A 14,060-nucleotide genomic window follows, 5' to 3' on the forward strand; every position below is an offset into this window, starting at 1 on the left:
CAAATTGGTGCATGTTGGAATTGTCTTCACTTGCCGATGGTTGGTCTGTATACCTTTTTACTCTAAGAGGGTGTAATTAGTACTTGTAGTATAACTAACATGTGTTTTACCTTCTAAATATTGAGTGTGCAAAAAGCTCACTCTTTCAAGTTAGAAAAGTAATTATAAGTAACTTCTTATTCATAATAAATAAAATAATAAAAGAAGCCAACCCGCAAAAAATAAGACAAATAATATTTTATATCTGCAGGTTAGATTATGGTAATAGCATACTTTTTTTTACTACACCAACAGTGGGTGTAAATGAATTTCTGAGTAACATTGGAGTATTTGAAAAATGACAAATTCGATGATTGATAAGAAAGACACGAGGCAAGACGTGCATATCAAATTTTATCAGTTACTACATTTTTATCTCCGAGATAGTAAACCAAATTTATTGTGAAAAACGAGATAGCACCATAATTTCACATAATTAATTAACAGCCATAATATATTGGAGCTAGGGAAAAATACAAGATTTTCTCAACAAAACTACAGAAAACTCATTGGCATCCAAACCATGGTAAGAACATGGTCCTTAATTTGAGACTCCCTAATCACTCTTTATGTCCAAAGGCAGCACCAATGGAGAAGGAGCAGAACTAGAATTAGAAGAAACATTAGTAGTTGCAGAATTAGAAGCATCACAATAACCTCTCAAAATATTTGTTTGTTCAGGAGTGAACCCAAGGGTACTAAGCATAGCAGGCCAACAATGATGTGTAATGACAGAAATGGCTTGACAACAAGGTAAGTCAATATCAATTGTGCCAATTGTGAAATAAGCAACTATTTCATTTGTGCAAGATTTTATCTCCCCAAGTGCATTCCAACACTCTAGTATACTTCCTTCATCTGCTTGGTCAAGTCTTGCTAGTATTGGTCTTTCTCTAGCTGATTTAACTGGGCTTAAACCTGTCATTGAACAAGTATGATTAAGAAGACACTGCAATATTTCAAAGCCATTGTTGAAAAAAAATGAATTAATGGATGTGTATTATATTTTTCAGAAGGAAAATATGAGGAATATAATGTTGGATGTAAAATAGGGGATTTTATAGGGGTTTCGGGGGAGAGGAGAGGACTCTTTGAGTAAATGACATTTTGAAACTTATGTATTATTTGGTGTAATTGCGTCGCACCCAAAAGCCATGGAAGAAGATTATGGGATGCTATAATTAAGTAAACATTGAATGAGAAGTCCTATTACTCGGTAATGACCTAAGACATCCTATTTTGCCTCAAGTGCTTGTGTTTTGTGTTTGTTTAACAAGTGCGTGTTAAAGGGTGATATTTCCTCTAGTTGGGGGATTACATATGTTAGGAAGTATACAAAAAAAAATATACTCCCTCAGTTCATTTTTACTTGTTCACTATTGACTTTGCACACCCTTTAAAAAATAAAAAATAAAGTGCATAATTTACCATGATACACACATTAATTGGTGTATAGTCATAATGGATTTGGAAAATAGTTTGGAATGAGTAATTAATGCTAAGGGCAAAATAGAAAATATAAATTATTTTTCTCTTGATGCGAAAAGTGATAAGTAAAAATGAAAATTAATTTTTAGAATACTTGACAACTAAAAGAGAACGGAGGGAGTATATAAAATTTTGAAATTTTTACATAAAAAGCCTACTGAATGCAGAGCTAATTTTTTTAGCCGGTATATATAAATTATATATGATTACATATATTATACATAAATTATACATTCATCGATTATTTTTAGTTTAAGTGGTTGGGTTAACGGCTATTTAGGTAATTTTATAAAATGTGGGCTCTCATCAATTAGATTGTTGGGCTTTCATCAAGCTAGCCCCAAAGTCTTATTGGGCTTATAGCCCATTATTGAACAACAAACAAATTCCTATAGATCAAAAGAGCTCCTGCGCGAAACTGAAAAACTCCATTGTCGTTAACGGCAAAGATGACCGCTGTACAATTGCCAAAGCAAAAGGTACACGTGCTGGAAGGGCACGCCGGAGCTGTATTAGCGGCGAGGTTCAACAGCAATGGTGAGTACATCTTGAGCTGCGGCAAGGACCGTACCATCCGGCTATGGAATCCTCACCGTGGAATTCACATCAAAACTTACAAAGCTCACGGCCGTGAAGTCCGCGATGTCCACGTCACTCAGTAGCATTCTTCTCCCTTTCCTTTTCTTCTTCTCTCTTAATTTTTTTTCAATATCTGTATGTTGTGACTAGGCTGGGAATTAGTATAATATATAAACTTTCTTTTGAATTGCTTATTTTGTTGAATATATTCTTGATCAAGGTCAGTTTAACCGTACAAAAAGCAATTTAAAAAAAATGGAGAGAAAGGAATCATAATTTGTTCAGCTGGAGAATGTGAATAATCACATTTTTTTTGGTTCTGTAGTACAAAGTAGAGAAAAATAAAATGTCTGGACGATTATTAAAGGGTTTCCCTCGGAAAACCTTTTAGGATTATATTACATGTGATTATGTGAATACTTTATTCTAGCAAAAGTGGACATAATTCTGATACGAACTAAAAGATGAAATGTTGACATTGAAATACTGTTTCCATCTTCCCGGGAAAAAATAAATTGACATTGTATTTGGATCGAGGAAGTATATACTTCTTCCCTCATATCCACCTTTGGAGGGTTGAAAAAAGCTGAATATAGAAAGGTATCCAATCCATCACATATTCACTTATCCTCCTCTTTTACCTATAGAAGCAATATACCAAAAAAGAAAGAACCTACACCAATATATGGTTCTTACAAAAGCCTCCCAATAATCTATACAAGTAGTCGGCGCACCAAAAAGAAATAGCTCTCCTTCCACCCTTCCTCATTTACTCCAATCAAGCTCAGTGTTAATGCATAAGAAGATCCATGGATGTTTTACAAGAGCTGGTGAGGAAAACCTGAGACTTAGTTTTATTCCTGTTTAGATTAATATTTAGGTGAAACCTGTGAGTAAATATCTTAGACGGAGTGTGGCAGGTTCAGCACCTGAAGATAGAATATGAGTTGCTGTTTCATCTTGCTTCCAGACTTGGTGAAAAGATAAACTTTTTTGTATCAGTAACAAAAGCAAAGCACAGCACTAAGTAGTGCGTCTAAACATAATTACAAATTGTTAAGATCCCCATCTTTATCTTTTATGAAGATCAGATAGCACCCAAAAAAAGAGCAAAGAAAGATTTCTCAACTTAAGGCTAAGTGTATTTGTTGATCTGCCTTCAAAAACTCTGTAGTTTCTTCTTTCACAGAAAAAAAAAAGTTCTGTAGTTTTTGCCGTCCAAATCGTCCACTAAATTGCAATGGGAATCATGTTCTAGGTTTTTTTTTTGATTGAATGCTTAGCCTCTATCTGTTCTAACTCTTCAAAAACTCCACAGTGGAGTTTTGCATAGGCCAAGCTACTCCCAAAATACCAAAGAACATGATCCACAGCATCTGAGTGACCTTACAATGCAAGAACAGATTACCGACATCTTCAGGATGTTCTTCGCGAACGAGGGCATCTGCTACAAAGTTGGAGACCACATAAGGTTTATTTGAGTGAGGCAGGCTTCTCTAACCACTAACCAAGTTAAACAAGATACCTTCAGGGGCATTGTGTTGTGCCAAATCTTCTTCCATGGCCAAAATCTCTATTGTCAAAAGAGGATAGCCACTTTTAGCATGATTTAATCGAATAAATACCATTTTTTTAACCCTCCAGGTAATGGAATCAATCCTTAATTGGTTCAGAGAGGTGTTAGTGTTACCAAGCAAATGTAGAAGTTGACATGTACTTTGTACTTCCTAATCATTCAAGTTTCTTCTGAGAAGAGACCCCGCCCTTGAGCAGTAGATAACTCAGCTATCACAGCACTATGTAGAGAGGATATGATGTAAGTCTCATGAAATAAGTCTTTTAAAGGGGAGTGCCCCAACCAAGCATCTTCCCAAAATCTAATTTTCCTAACATTTCCAGGTGAGAAACCAGAACTTCATTAAAGTTGCTCCGAATGAGTGCATGTGCTTCCAGATTCCTACTCCAAAAGAAGCACTTGAACCTTTTGTTACCCAGGACTTTCAACTTTTCAACTAGAACCTGGTATAAAGCTTAAATTTCTAAGTGCTATACGTTTCTGTCTTTGTCAACTGGTGATTTGATAATGAATAAAAGAGAAAAGACAATCTACTGATTAAAAAGGGAGAAGTCAATGCAAAGAACAACATTTTGAGTTAAGAGTAGTAAATAGTTGTATATCATGCACACTTGTAGAAAAATAACAATAGATCATGCATGCATTTATATGTTTATGTTGGATATTATCTCCTGTTGTATAATCAAGTATTCAAGTCCCTAGATTTTAGCTTTTATGGTTTATTTTTATCATTCGTTTGGCCTGATTCCAAAGACGTTTTGGTGATGCAAATTTTTGATGGTTCGCATGTTTCTACTGTTTTAATATTGTAGGGATAATTCAAAACTTTGTTCATGTGGTGGCGATCGACAAGTATTTTATTGGGATGTATCAACAGGTCGTGTAATTCGCAAATTTCGTGGCCATGACAGTGAGGTTGATTCTTATTCCTAATTTAGAATGCAAAGAAAGCTTTGTTGGAAATTTTAATGAGTATAATACTCGAAGGTCTGTTCAAATGAGTATACTATATGGAGGCCGATCTTTTTCACAAACATTTTCTGAGAAAGTATCAGGTATAACCATTGAAACAATTTACAGGTAAATCCCTTAAGAAGGAATCTGTTAAAAAAGAAGGGGGTGCAGGGTGGGATTGTATTGTGGCGGTTTCAGGAAATATAGGTTGGCATTAAAGCTATACTAGGCGGTGATGGAGTGGTGACAGTGAATTGCTGATGATAGGATTAGCTGTAGAAGATTGTGTTAATTTGTAGCTGATAATTCTGATGGTCCATTGCAATGCTTAGTGGTGGTAATGGTGATTACTGAAGACGAGTCTTAGTATGAATTCTATTAAGAGCAAGCACGCAATAACTACCACTGGAAATGTGAATCACTATCCTTGTCGTGGTGTAATAGTTTCTTCACTCAACTTATCGAAATGATAATTATAATAATAATAGTGTCTTCATTACTTCATAAAAAAATAGTTTCTTCGTTCAAAGAGATTGTCCAAATAAGGCAACTAAGTTGTAGAAGGTTCTTGGAAGGGGTAAAACACATCTGAAAACATTTACACCATCATAAATGAAGCCGATGTCAAATAGGGTTAAAGTTCTTGATAATCTGTGTGTTCTAAGTTATTCAATGTAAACAGGTGGTAAAATGTCAAAGGTTCATGGCCCAGGAGTATATTTATCTTACTGTTTTAAGATTCCACTCTTTTGTGTGTGCTTTGATATGTTTGTTATTATGTTTGTGATCAAATTTCAATTTCATTTCGCTGTGGAGACTTCCACAACTGGATCACATTTAATGTGGTCCTTTCTTGATTACTTTTAGTATTGAAGTCTTAATCATGCTTGGTCTTATTCAGCACTGCTTCTTGCTTTGGTTAGCATGAACTTTAAATAAGAATCTGAAATTCGAATCTGGCCTAGTACGTAGACAACAAAAAATAGTCAAGAAGACAATACATCTACAAATTTATGCTGCACTTTTTGACAGTCTTAAGCTTCCTACATATCAATGTAGAATATGTACATGAATAGAAAGAAAACCAGCATTTTGTTAAAATGGCTGACTAGAAATTCTTTTAGGTATTCAGGTATATATTTGGCTATTAATTTGAAGGTATTGAAGCTATAGCTATTCTATCATCCTGTATCTCACAATAAAAGAATTTGATGATTACCTCTTTTGTTTGATTCGTGTTTGCTAACTTTATTAAAAAAACAGAAATTGTATATCTTGTTTGCCTTGAAGAATCAAGTTGTTACTAGTATCCTCTATTTGGAATTCTTTTACTTTATAACCATTACTTTTTCAAGAGCTTGTAATTCATATTTATGTTTTTGTAAAGCTCTATTTTACTTTTATGGATGCTTCAAAGCCTCAACTTTGGGTTAATCCTTGTGAATGGGTTCTTTGTGCTTTTCAAGTTCTAGGGTGAATCCTGGTGAATGGGTTCTTTTGTGCTTTTCAAGTTCTAGCAACAACAGCAAATCTGGCCCGTATTTGTTTCAATTATACTCATACCTTTTCCTATTGGCATTTCCTTCGTGATTGGGGCCTTGGAGGTCATTTTTCTGTAACCTTTTCTGAACCTTTCAGCGGCAGTTCTGATAAGTGTTTGTTTCACTATCTTAATGTATGATCTTATAATGCACAATTCTAAATCAAACTAATGTGATTGTGTATCAGCACCTTAATTTAGCTCAGAGTACTTGTAAGAAAAAGAGCCCTTCAGGTTTTTAAAGAGAGGCTATTTTGGTAGGTTTTGCTAGAAGCCAGTATCTTGATTTTAAAGCATAATCTCTAATTGTCTACCTTGCATCTAAATGATTCAGCAGTGCATCCACTGGTTGGGTAACAGTTTTGTCTTCTTCCATCTCTGCCAGGTGAATGCTGTGAAGTTTAATGAGTATGCTTCTGTTGTAGTATCAGCAGGATATGATAAATCATTGCGTGTTTGGGATTGCAGATCTCATAGCACTGAACCAATCCAGGTGAATAAATTCCTCTTTGATTTGCAAGATCTATCTAGGTAAACATTCTCAGTAGAACTAGAAAGTTAGGATCAAACTTCAGCTAAACCAAATAAGTTTAGATCTGAGGAAATAAATTGAGTGGACAATGAAGTGTAAAATCTTTTCTTGTTAAATATCATGTGTAGGCCGATGTGATTTGAGGATGGTTGTTGAGTTGTAAACGGCGCTTTGATCTCTTCAAGTGTTTCAGATGGAAGGAAGGACTTGTTCCATAATTGAACCTCAAAAACACCCATCCATTGCTGCCCTTGGAAGATTATTATCTCTTCTACTTCAGTGCCCTGTAACACTGCAGGGACCAGCACAGGAAGTCGGGAAAAAAAAAAAAGAACACATCTTCAAATTGGATTATGTTAATACTCTGTTCCTCAACTAATCTACTTTTTAACTTAATTTAGAAGTAAAACATTACAGGAAGAAACAAAAACTACTTGATCTTTAACTGGTAGGACGGTTCGGAAAAAAAACTCAATGCATAATGTAGTATAAGATACAGTCCATGGACTATTTTCAGTTTCAACACTCCACACTCAATGCAGAATGTAGTATAAGATCCAGTCCATGGACTATTTTCAGTTTCAACGCTCCACATGTAATCAAATGGGAACAAGGAAAACTGAGATGTGGGTTCACGTGAACAAGGAAAACTGAGAGTGAGTGAGATGTGGGTTCACGTGAACTCATGCTCCTCTTCTAAAACCATGTATAACAATGTTATATCTATTTAAACTTACTTAGATATATGTGTGTGCACCCAAGCTCAAAGACTCCTATGGTACAATAATTATTGGGTGAACCTCTACAAGTGAAATTGACGGTTCAAATCTCGCTCCAGACGGTCTTGTTTTCAACACGGATTATAGATATATATGTGAAAATCCTTATCAATTTAAAAGGAATATAATTTTGATACTATATTTTCAAAAGTGTAATGGGTTCATGCTAAGAACCTAAAGTTAAACTGGTCCAATGTAAATTCTATATCCACCTTTTCACAATAGTGCACTCATCCTCTTGAAATCCTGGATCCGCCTCTGGATGGATGGATGGATTTGGCCAAGATATGCCAGATTCCACGAAATGTACAAAGGAACATAGTGACGAAAATTTGTCGCCATGAGAAATTGAACAAAGGACTATTAAATTAGCCTACTTTTTGGGTGTCGAACAAATTTTCCTCCTTTATTACAAGGCTCTTGGTGGCCACCTTCTATTTGCTGGCTAAGAATTGAGCTCTTTTTCTTTGGTCTTTTAACGAAACACATATTTGAGCTTCTGTTTTGTTAAATTTGCAGATCATTGATACCTTTCTGGATAGTGTCATGTCTATTTGTCTCACAAAAACTGAGATAATTGCTGGAAGCGTTGACGGAACTGTTCGAACATTTGACATCAGAGTTGGTAGGTATGTACTGCCTGTATGTTGAAATTGCAAATTTCCTTTCACATTTCTGCTCTGGGATGTTATATTCGAAAAGGATTGTTAGTTAATGTAATGTATATTTTTACTGTAGAGAGATATCTGATAATTTTGGGCAGCCTGTCAACTGTATCTCTCTTTCAAATGATGGCAACTGTATATTAGCAAGTTGCTTAGATTCAACCGTTCGACTTCTGGATAGGTAATTTCTTTTGCAAGTCTGTCATCTTGTTCCTTTGCCTTTTGGTAACCCTTGTTATTCATACCATCTTGTTTTTAATTGCTTTTGACAGGTCTAGTGGCGAACTATTGCAAGAATATAAGGGCCATATTTGCAAGGTTAGGATGGAAACCTGGTTCTGAGTGGTGGTCTATTGTTCTTATAGCAATCATTTCTTCTATCTGTTACAAAAAGTAAAATAAATAAATAAATAAATAGGAACTGTTTTCTTAAAGGTCCATTCCCGGCTTTGGCACTTTGGCGGTTCTCCTTTTGCTTTTCTTGATTTTGTCTACTTTCCATGTAAAGTGGTGTAATAGCCCCTAGCTTATTCTGTTGTACTGTTTTCTCCTTGCAGTCTTTTAAAACAGATTGCTGCCTTACAAACAGTGATGCAAATGTGGCTGGCGGCTCGGAAGATGGCTATATTTACTTCTGGGATCTGGTCGACGCGTCAGTTGTGTCCAGCTTCCGAGCTCATGATTTAGTGGTAAAGTATTATTGTTGATGCATCTAGCTACACAACATATTCTATTTCCTGTAGGATCCCGCACCTGATTAATTAGGAAATAGCAATTTAATCCCAAACGTGGCTAGTTAGGAAAAATCAATTTAATCTCCTCATTGGGGCTTATTCTATTCTTTGCGCTATTTACTTCTGTTACACCAGATAGGGTCTACCGGAAATAGCCTTTCTACTTTCCTCAAGGTAGGGGGAAGGTACACACTACCCTTCCCAGACCCCGCCTGTGGGATTACATTTTTTTTTTTTTTTTTTTTTTTGTAGTACACCAGATAGCCTTGTATGCCTTCATCTTAATCATTCACTTCTAGTAAATTGTTAGAGCCCTTTAGAAGAATAATTTTTCTTTTGATAATTCATATCACAATATAATATTGGCTGATATGAGCTTAAATGGAAAGTTTGATCAGTAAGGAACTAAGGATTCATATAGCCGACCCAAACTTGAGTTTGGGGTTGAGGCTTGGTTGTTGTTGCTGTAATTGTTCAAATCACAAAAGCACCTTCCAACAACATCCCAGCTATTCCAAAAATATAAACTTTGTTTATAGCAAAGGAGAAAAGGAAGTCATTTGTAGCTTTTGTTCCTTTCTGTTTTGTTAATGGATTTAGGAATTCAAAAGCTTAAAACATTAATTGAGTAGGCAATTGTTAATTTTTTTTAAAAGAGCCTATTTGGTCTGCTTCATTAAGGATATGTTGACGTGTTAGATGTTCTTACTCAAGCTATTCTTACCGAAAGAGGTGAAAGAGTTGGTTCAGCATCGTAAGGTAGATCACCCACTACAAAAGAATAGAGAAGGGTAAAAATTAAAAAAAGATATAGGCTTTAGAGATAGAAGTTTTGAGTGCTTCTGATGTCCTTTATCCAATATATACTTGCAGATAGGCACCTAAATCTGTATGCCCCTACATGTGGCCCTCAGTTAGCTCCATCCATTTCAATGGCAGCATGCTGTGTATTGTGTACTGTATTTGGCATAAAATACTCTATACTTGGTTATCCTTTGATCCTCATAAATTCTTGGTCACCATCTTCTTACTTTTGGTTGAAGTTTTCTGGTCGACAAGTCAATAAGTTTTTATCCTGCAAATATGGGACAAGCCCACATACTGAAAGTAGAAAGAAAGTCCCTTCTGGCTAATATATGAAATATAATCATGCATTACTGCTTTCTTAACCTTCTTCCTGATCAGTATATTCAAAGTTCAGTCTGATGATTTCTCGATCCCATGGTAGAAGCTTTCTGACCTGAAGAAACTTGATTAAATGGTTACATTGTGCATAAGATTTTCAGGTGTTACATGTTCACACTCATCTCAAGTGGTCCAACGTGCTATAGGAATGATAGAAAAGCTTAAATAATTTGGAGTAATTTTAATGCATGAAGAGATCAAATAGTTGCTTCTCCATTGCAGGTAACTAGCGTAAGTTATCATCCGAAAGAAAGCTGCATGATAACTTCTTCTGTAGATAGCACAGTCCGAGTTTGGAAAACATGAGATATGGAACCAGATCTTTTTCTGATAACCGTACATGAAGAAAGTTGTGTACTCGAATCAAACCAACAGTGTATGTGAGAATACCACTCACATAGTCGTGCATGAGAATCATAGCAAAGCTAACACCTCAATGCAATCTCAAAGGTGCCAATCTGGACTTTGAACTTACAAGTTGGTGAGCTTGATTCTTTCCATTTCAAGTTTGTGATTACTATTTATGTGGTTCTAATGTGATCCTTCGTGATATGGTTTGTTTTTTGTGATGTAGAACTTATTGCACAATTTTTTTAAACCTCTCATTTCACCCCTTCTCTTCCCCGATGTGTGATCGGGGAGGGTGGTGGTTTGTATAGGATGATGTAGCTTTTCTATGATTGTGTAAACATAGAAAGTAGCTCTCTAACCAATGACAAATATAAAGGAAAACAAAGATTTAGACTTCCTGAATTTTTCATGCTATTGCCTATTAGTTCTGCTATTTTTGAGTCTATTCATTACCTCATTTTTGCCGTATGCCTCTATGATTAAACAAGTTATGACACTATTAGAAAGCCTAGCTGTTGAATTGTCCAAGAAATTGTGGTCTTATAGTGATGGTAATACCGTAATAAGCTGGAAAAGTATAGCTTCATCCATAGTTCCACACCATGCTTTTGGGCCTTCGGGTTCCTTCTCTGGGCCTTTTTGTAGAACAAAGGTAAATTAAAAATGAAATGAATAAAGGAAAGAATGGTCTAGTAGCATTCGTTTTAGCCTTCCTAAACTGTCTTATTAGCTACTAATAAATTATTGAGGTACCAGTTTCTTGTTTGTTCCAGAATTTTCTCACGTGCCCTCAACTATTTCACAGGGTACCTGTTACATCCCACCGGCATAGGTATTTGGTAACTTTATCCATCAAGATATGGACAGATAGAGTGAATCACCTAGTGTTCTTATTCTCCGTTGGGATTTGAACCTGAGATTTTATAATTCTCTACCTACTTTATTGATCATTAGGTCACACTCTTTTTTTAAAAAAAAAAAAAAAATCAAATCGAATCACGATTTTATTGCCACTTGAAAATAAATTACAGTTGTTGAAGCATTAGGTCACACCCTTAGGTGTATAGAACATATAAAGAATTTTCTCACGTTTCTTTTCTCGTTTTTGGATACTAAAGTGATTTACCTCACTCTTTGTTTTTTCTAATTATACTTTTTATACCTCCGACTCCGACGTATTGCTTTGTAGAAATGACATTAGGTAGCCACTTTGAAGGGCCGCTATTTAGGACCTAGCTTGTGTATCCTGAATTTTAGTTTTTTAGTTTAATTTTTAGGACAAAAATATCATGAATTGTCCGAAGTATTTTAGTTGAAAATTTTGGCTAATTCAGTACTGATGATATTTTTACTTTTTCTGCCAGACATATAAGTCAGGTACTTTTGTAGAGCCCATATTAATATTGTATGCCAATTTAAATACTCCTAAAAATGGTCTATTTTGAGTTCGGCTTCAAGGGAAATCTCACACTCAGAATTTGGTCAAGTTAATATAGTTGCACTAGACTTCGCCAAGTCTATGGCATCAAAGTCTCAGATTTTTGCTTCTATGAAAACTACATAAGGGAATGGAAATAGAAAAAAGTTAGAAAGATGAAGGAAGATAGCGAAATAAAATACAGTTCCTTTCCCTTGTTTTGTTCTATGAGAAAAATCACAAAGAACGCAAGTATTTAAAACTAATCAAGAAAGGAGAAAGTTTACGGCCACACCAGGTAAAAAGGATTTTATCATATAAAGAACTCCTAAAATATATTGTGACCAACAATTTTTTTAGTAATATCTATATTTTAAGTATTTGTGACCAAATATCAACACTATATCTAATTTCAAATGTCTAATATCGTAATATGCATCATAAAGCATCTAAATTGAAGTGGCAAAATAATTTATTTAGAAGATTATATTAAATTCTAAGTCCCAAAAAAGACAACTTTTTGTGACATATATATATATATATATATATATATATATATATATATATATATAGAAACGTGATGTAAGTTTTAAAAGATACTCTTATTAAATCGAAGAGGTGGGGTTTGGAACTTAGGATTGTTTAAGATATTACTTAACGGTCTGCAAGACTAATAAATTGGGGAATTTTGTCAACAGCATTCTTCTGTTTTTTTGTCTTTTTAAAATCTTTGACAAAGAGAAGCAAAAGCCTTTTGTTTTATAACGTACTTTGCAATAATTGGCGGAAAATCATTCAGCTTAGCACAAGGAAAAAGATCGGTCAATTTGTCACATTCTCACATACCAAAAGTGGCTGGAAATTGGACCGTTACAGCTGTTTTCTTTTTGGCAAATTGGATGGTGGCTGAATTAGCTGACCTTACACTTTGTTTTCTTTTGGATTGATAACATTCCTTTTAGTCAATTACAATAAGGAACTTTTAATCAAACAAAAAAGAATATTATCATAATTCCCTCTGCATCAAATTGTAGTGTAAAGGTGTAATATTCCAGGCAGATCTATCAATAAAACATGAGATGTTGTGTATATAAAGAAGTATACCTTAAACTAGGGTGTGCAGAGGAGACCGATAAACCGCACCAACCCGATAATTCGAGTCAAACCGAGAAAAAATATTCGACTATGGTTTGGTTTGATTTGGTTTGGTGTTGGAAAAAAAATTCGACCATAATTAGTTTGGTTTGGTTTTAACTAAAGAAAGTCAAACCGAAACCAAATCAACCCGACATTACATATATAGAAATTTTAGATATATTTAATACTATATAAATATACTTATTGTGATGTAATTTATAAATATTTCTTAAAAAAATTTATAATTTTATCTTTTAAGGTATTATTTCAAGGTTGGACTTAGAACTTTTGAATGTTCCAATAAGTTTTATAGCCATTAACATTAGTACATTAAATAATGCTAACAAAAGCCGAAACCAAAATCAAATCAATATTAATGCTAACAAAAGACATTCAGTTCAATACTACAAATGAGAATGTATTGAATATCTATTTTTTGTTTTGCAATAATTTAAATAAAAATGCATAGCCTATTTTTATTTTTTCTTTAGTGTTTAGTCATGTAATTAATACCCCCTTATTAGTCTACTTATTTTAGCATGAATACATTAGATTATGTTTATTTTTATTGTGGCTTTTTAATTAGCAATATTTATATTACATAATTTTATTGTCTTTATTGTTGAATATTTTAGGATAATACCATGACACATCTCTTATTTTGTATTATTTTCTTGGAAAATACTTTATATAGTTGTATATAGTTATATTAAAGAAATATTTTGAGCACAAATTATATGTTTTGTTCTACGAAGATTTTACCGGAAAAAAAATCCGAAAAAATCCGAGAAAAAAATTCGAAAAAACCCGAATAACCCAAATCAAATCGAGTTTTATTGGTTTGGCCTGGTCTTTAGATTTAATAACCTGACACAATTGGTTTGATTTGGTAATTGTAAAATCCGAACCAACCCGACCTATGTACACCCCTACCTTAAACCATAGTTATGTGTATTAAACATGTGAAGGCCTAGGCTCAAAGTGAACAATATCATTAATGGGTTGAGTTGTTACAAATAGTACTAGAGCTACTTCGGTCCAACCTTGGGCAATGATAGGACAAACCTCAACGTTCAACTGAGTT

At 34.3% G+C, this 14,060-nt stretch overlaps 2 protein-coding genes across 3 annotated transcripts; one reads left to right on the forward strand and one right to left on the reverse strand.

Annotated features, from left to right (window-relative positions):
• Positions 1–595: 595 nt before the first annotated feature.
• LOC104229213 (egg cell-secreted protein 1.4-like) lies at positions 596–964 on the reverse strand. Its single transcript, XM_009781801.2, has one exon. It carries the CDS (start codon positions 962–964, stop codon positions 596–598), a length of 369 nt encoding a protein of 122 aa, XP_009780103.1.
• A 975-nt stretch (positions 965–1,939) lies between these two features.
• On the forward strand, positions 1,940–10,824 carry LOC104229212 (uncharacterized). Of its 2 annotated transcripts, XM_009781800.2 has the most exons (9): positions 2,267–3,922; positions 4,006–4,128; positions 4,495–4,597; positions 6,562–6,669; positions 8,007–8,116; positions 8,226–8,333; positions 8,425–8,470; positions 8,710–8,841; positions 10,294–10,824. In XM_009781800.2, exons 2-9 carry the CDS (start codon positions 4,040–4,042, stop codon positions 10,375–10,377), a joined length of 780 nt encoding a protein of 259 aa, XP_009780102.1. In that variant the 5' UTR covers positions 2,267–3,922; positions 4,006–4,039; the 3' UTR covers positions 10,378–10,824. The 2 variants fall into 2 exon arrangements, with proteins under 2 accessions (XP_009780101.1, XP_009780102.1); XM_009781799.2 differs by lacking the exons at positions 2,267–3,922; positions 4,006–4,128 and adding an exon at positions 1,940–2,185.
• Positions 10,825–14,060: the final 3,236 nt, after the last annotated feature.

This window comes from Nicotiana sylvestris, chromosome 5 (genome assembly GCF_000393655.2).
Source record: "Nicotiana sylvestris chromosome 5, ASM39365v2, whole genome shotgun sequence".
Taxonomy (NCBI): Eukaryota; Viridiplantae; Streptophyta; class Magnoliopsida; order Solanales; family Solanaceae; genus Nicotiana; species Nicotiana sylvestris.

Bases quoted from the DNA above. Each gene is read 5' to 3' on its own strand.
- LOC104229213 (XM_009781801.2), bottom strand. From the start codon at position 964: ATGACAGGTTTAAGCCCAGTTAAATCAGCTAGAGAAAGACCAATACTA.
- LOC104229212 (XM_009781799.2), top strand. From the start codon at position 1,977: ATGACCGCTGTACAATTGCCAAAGCAAAAGGTACACGTGCTGGAAGGG. The intron at 8,117-8,225 runs GTATGTACTGCC...TTTTTACTGTAG, and splicing joins TTTGACATCAGAGTTGGTAG to AGAGATATCTGATAATTTTG. The intron at 8,842-10,293 runs GTAAAGTATTAT...TCTCCATTGCAG, and splicing joins TCCGAGCTCATGATTTAGTG to GTAACTAGCGTAAGTTATCA.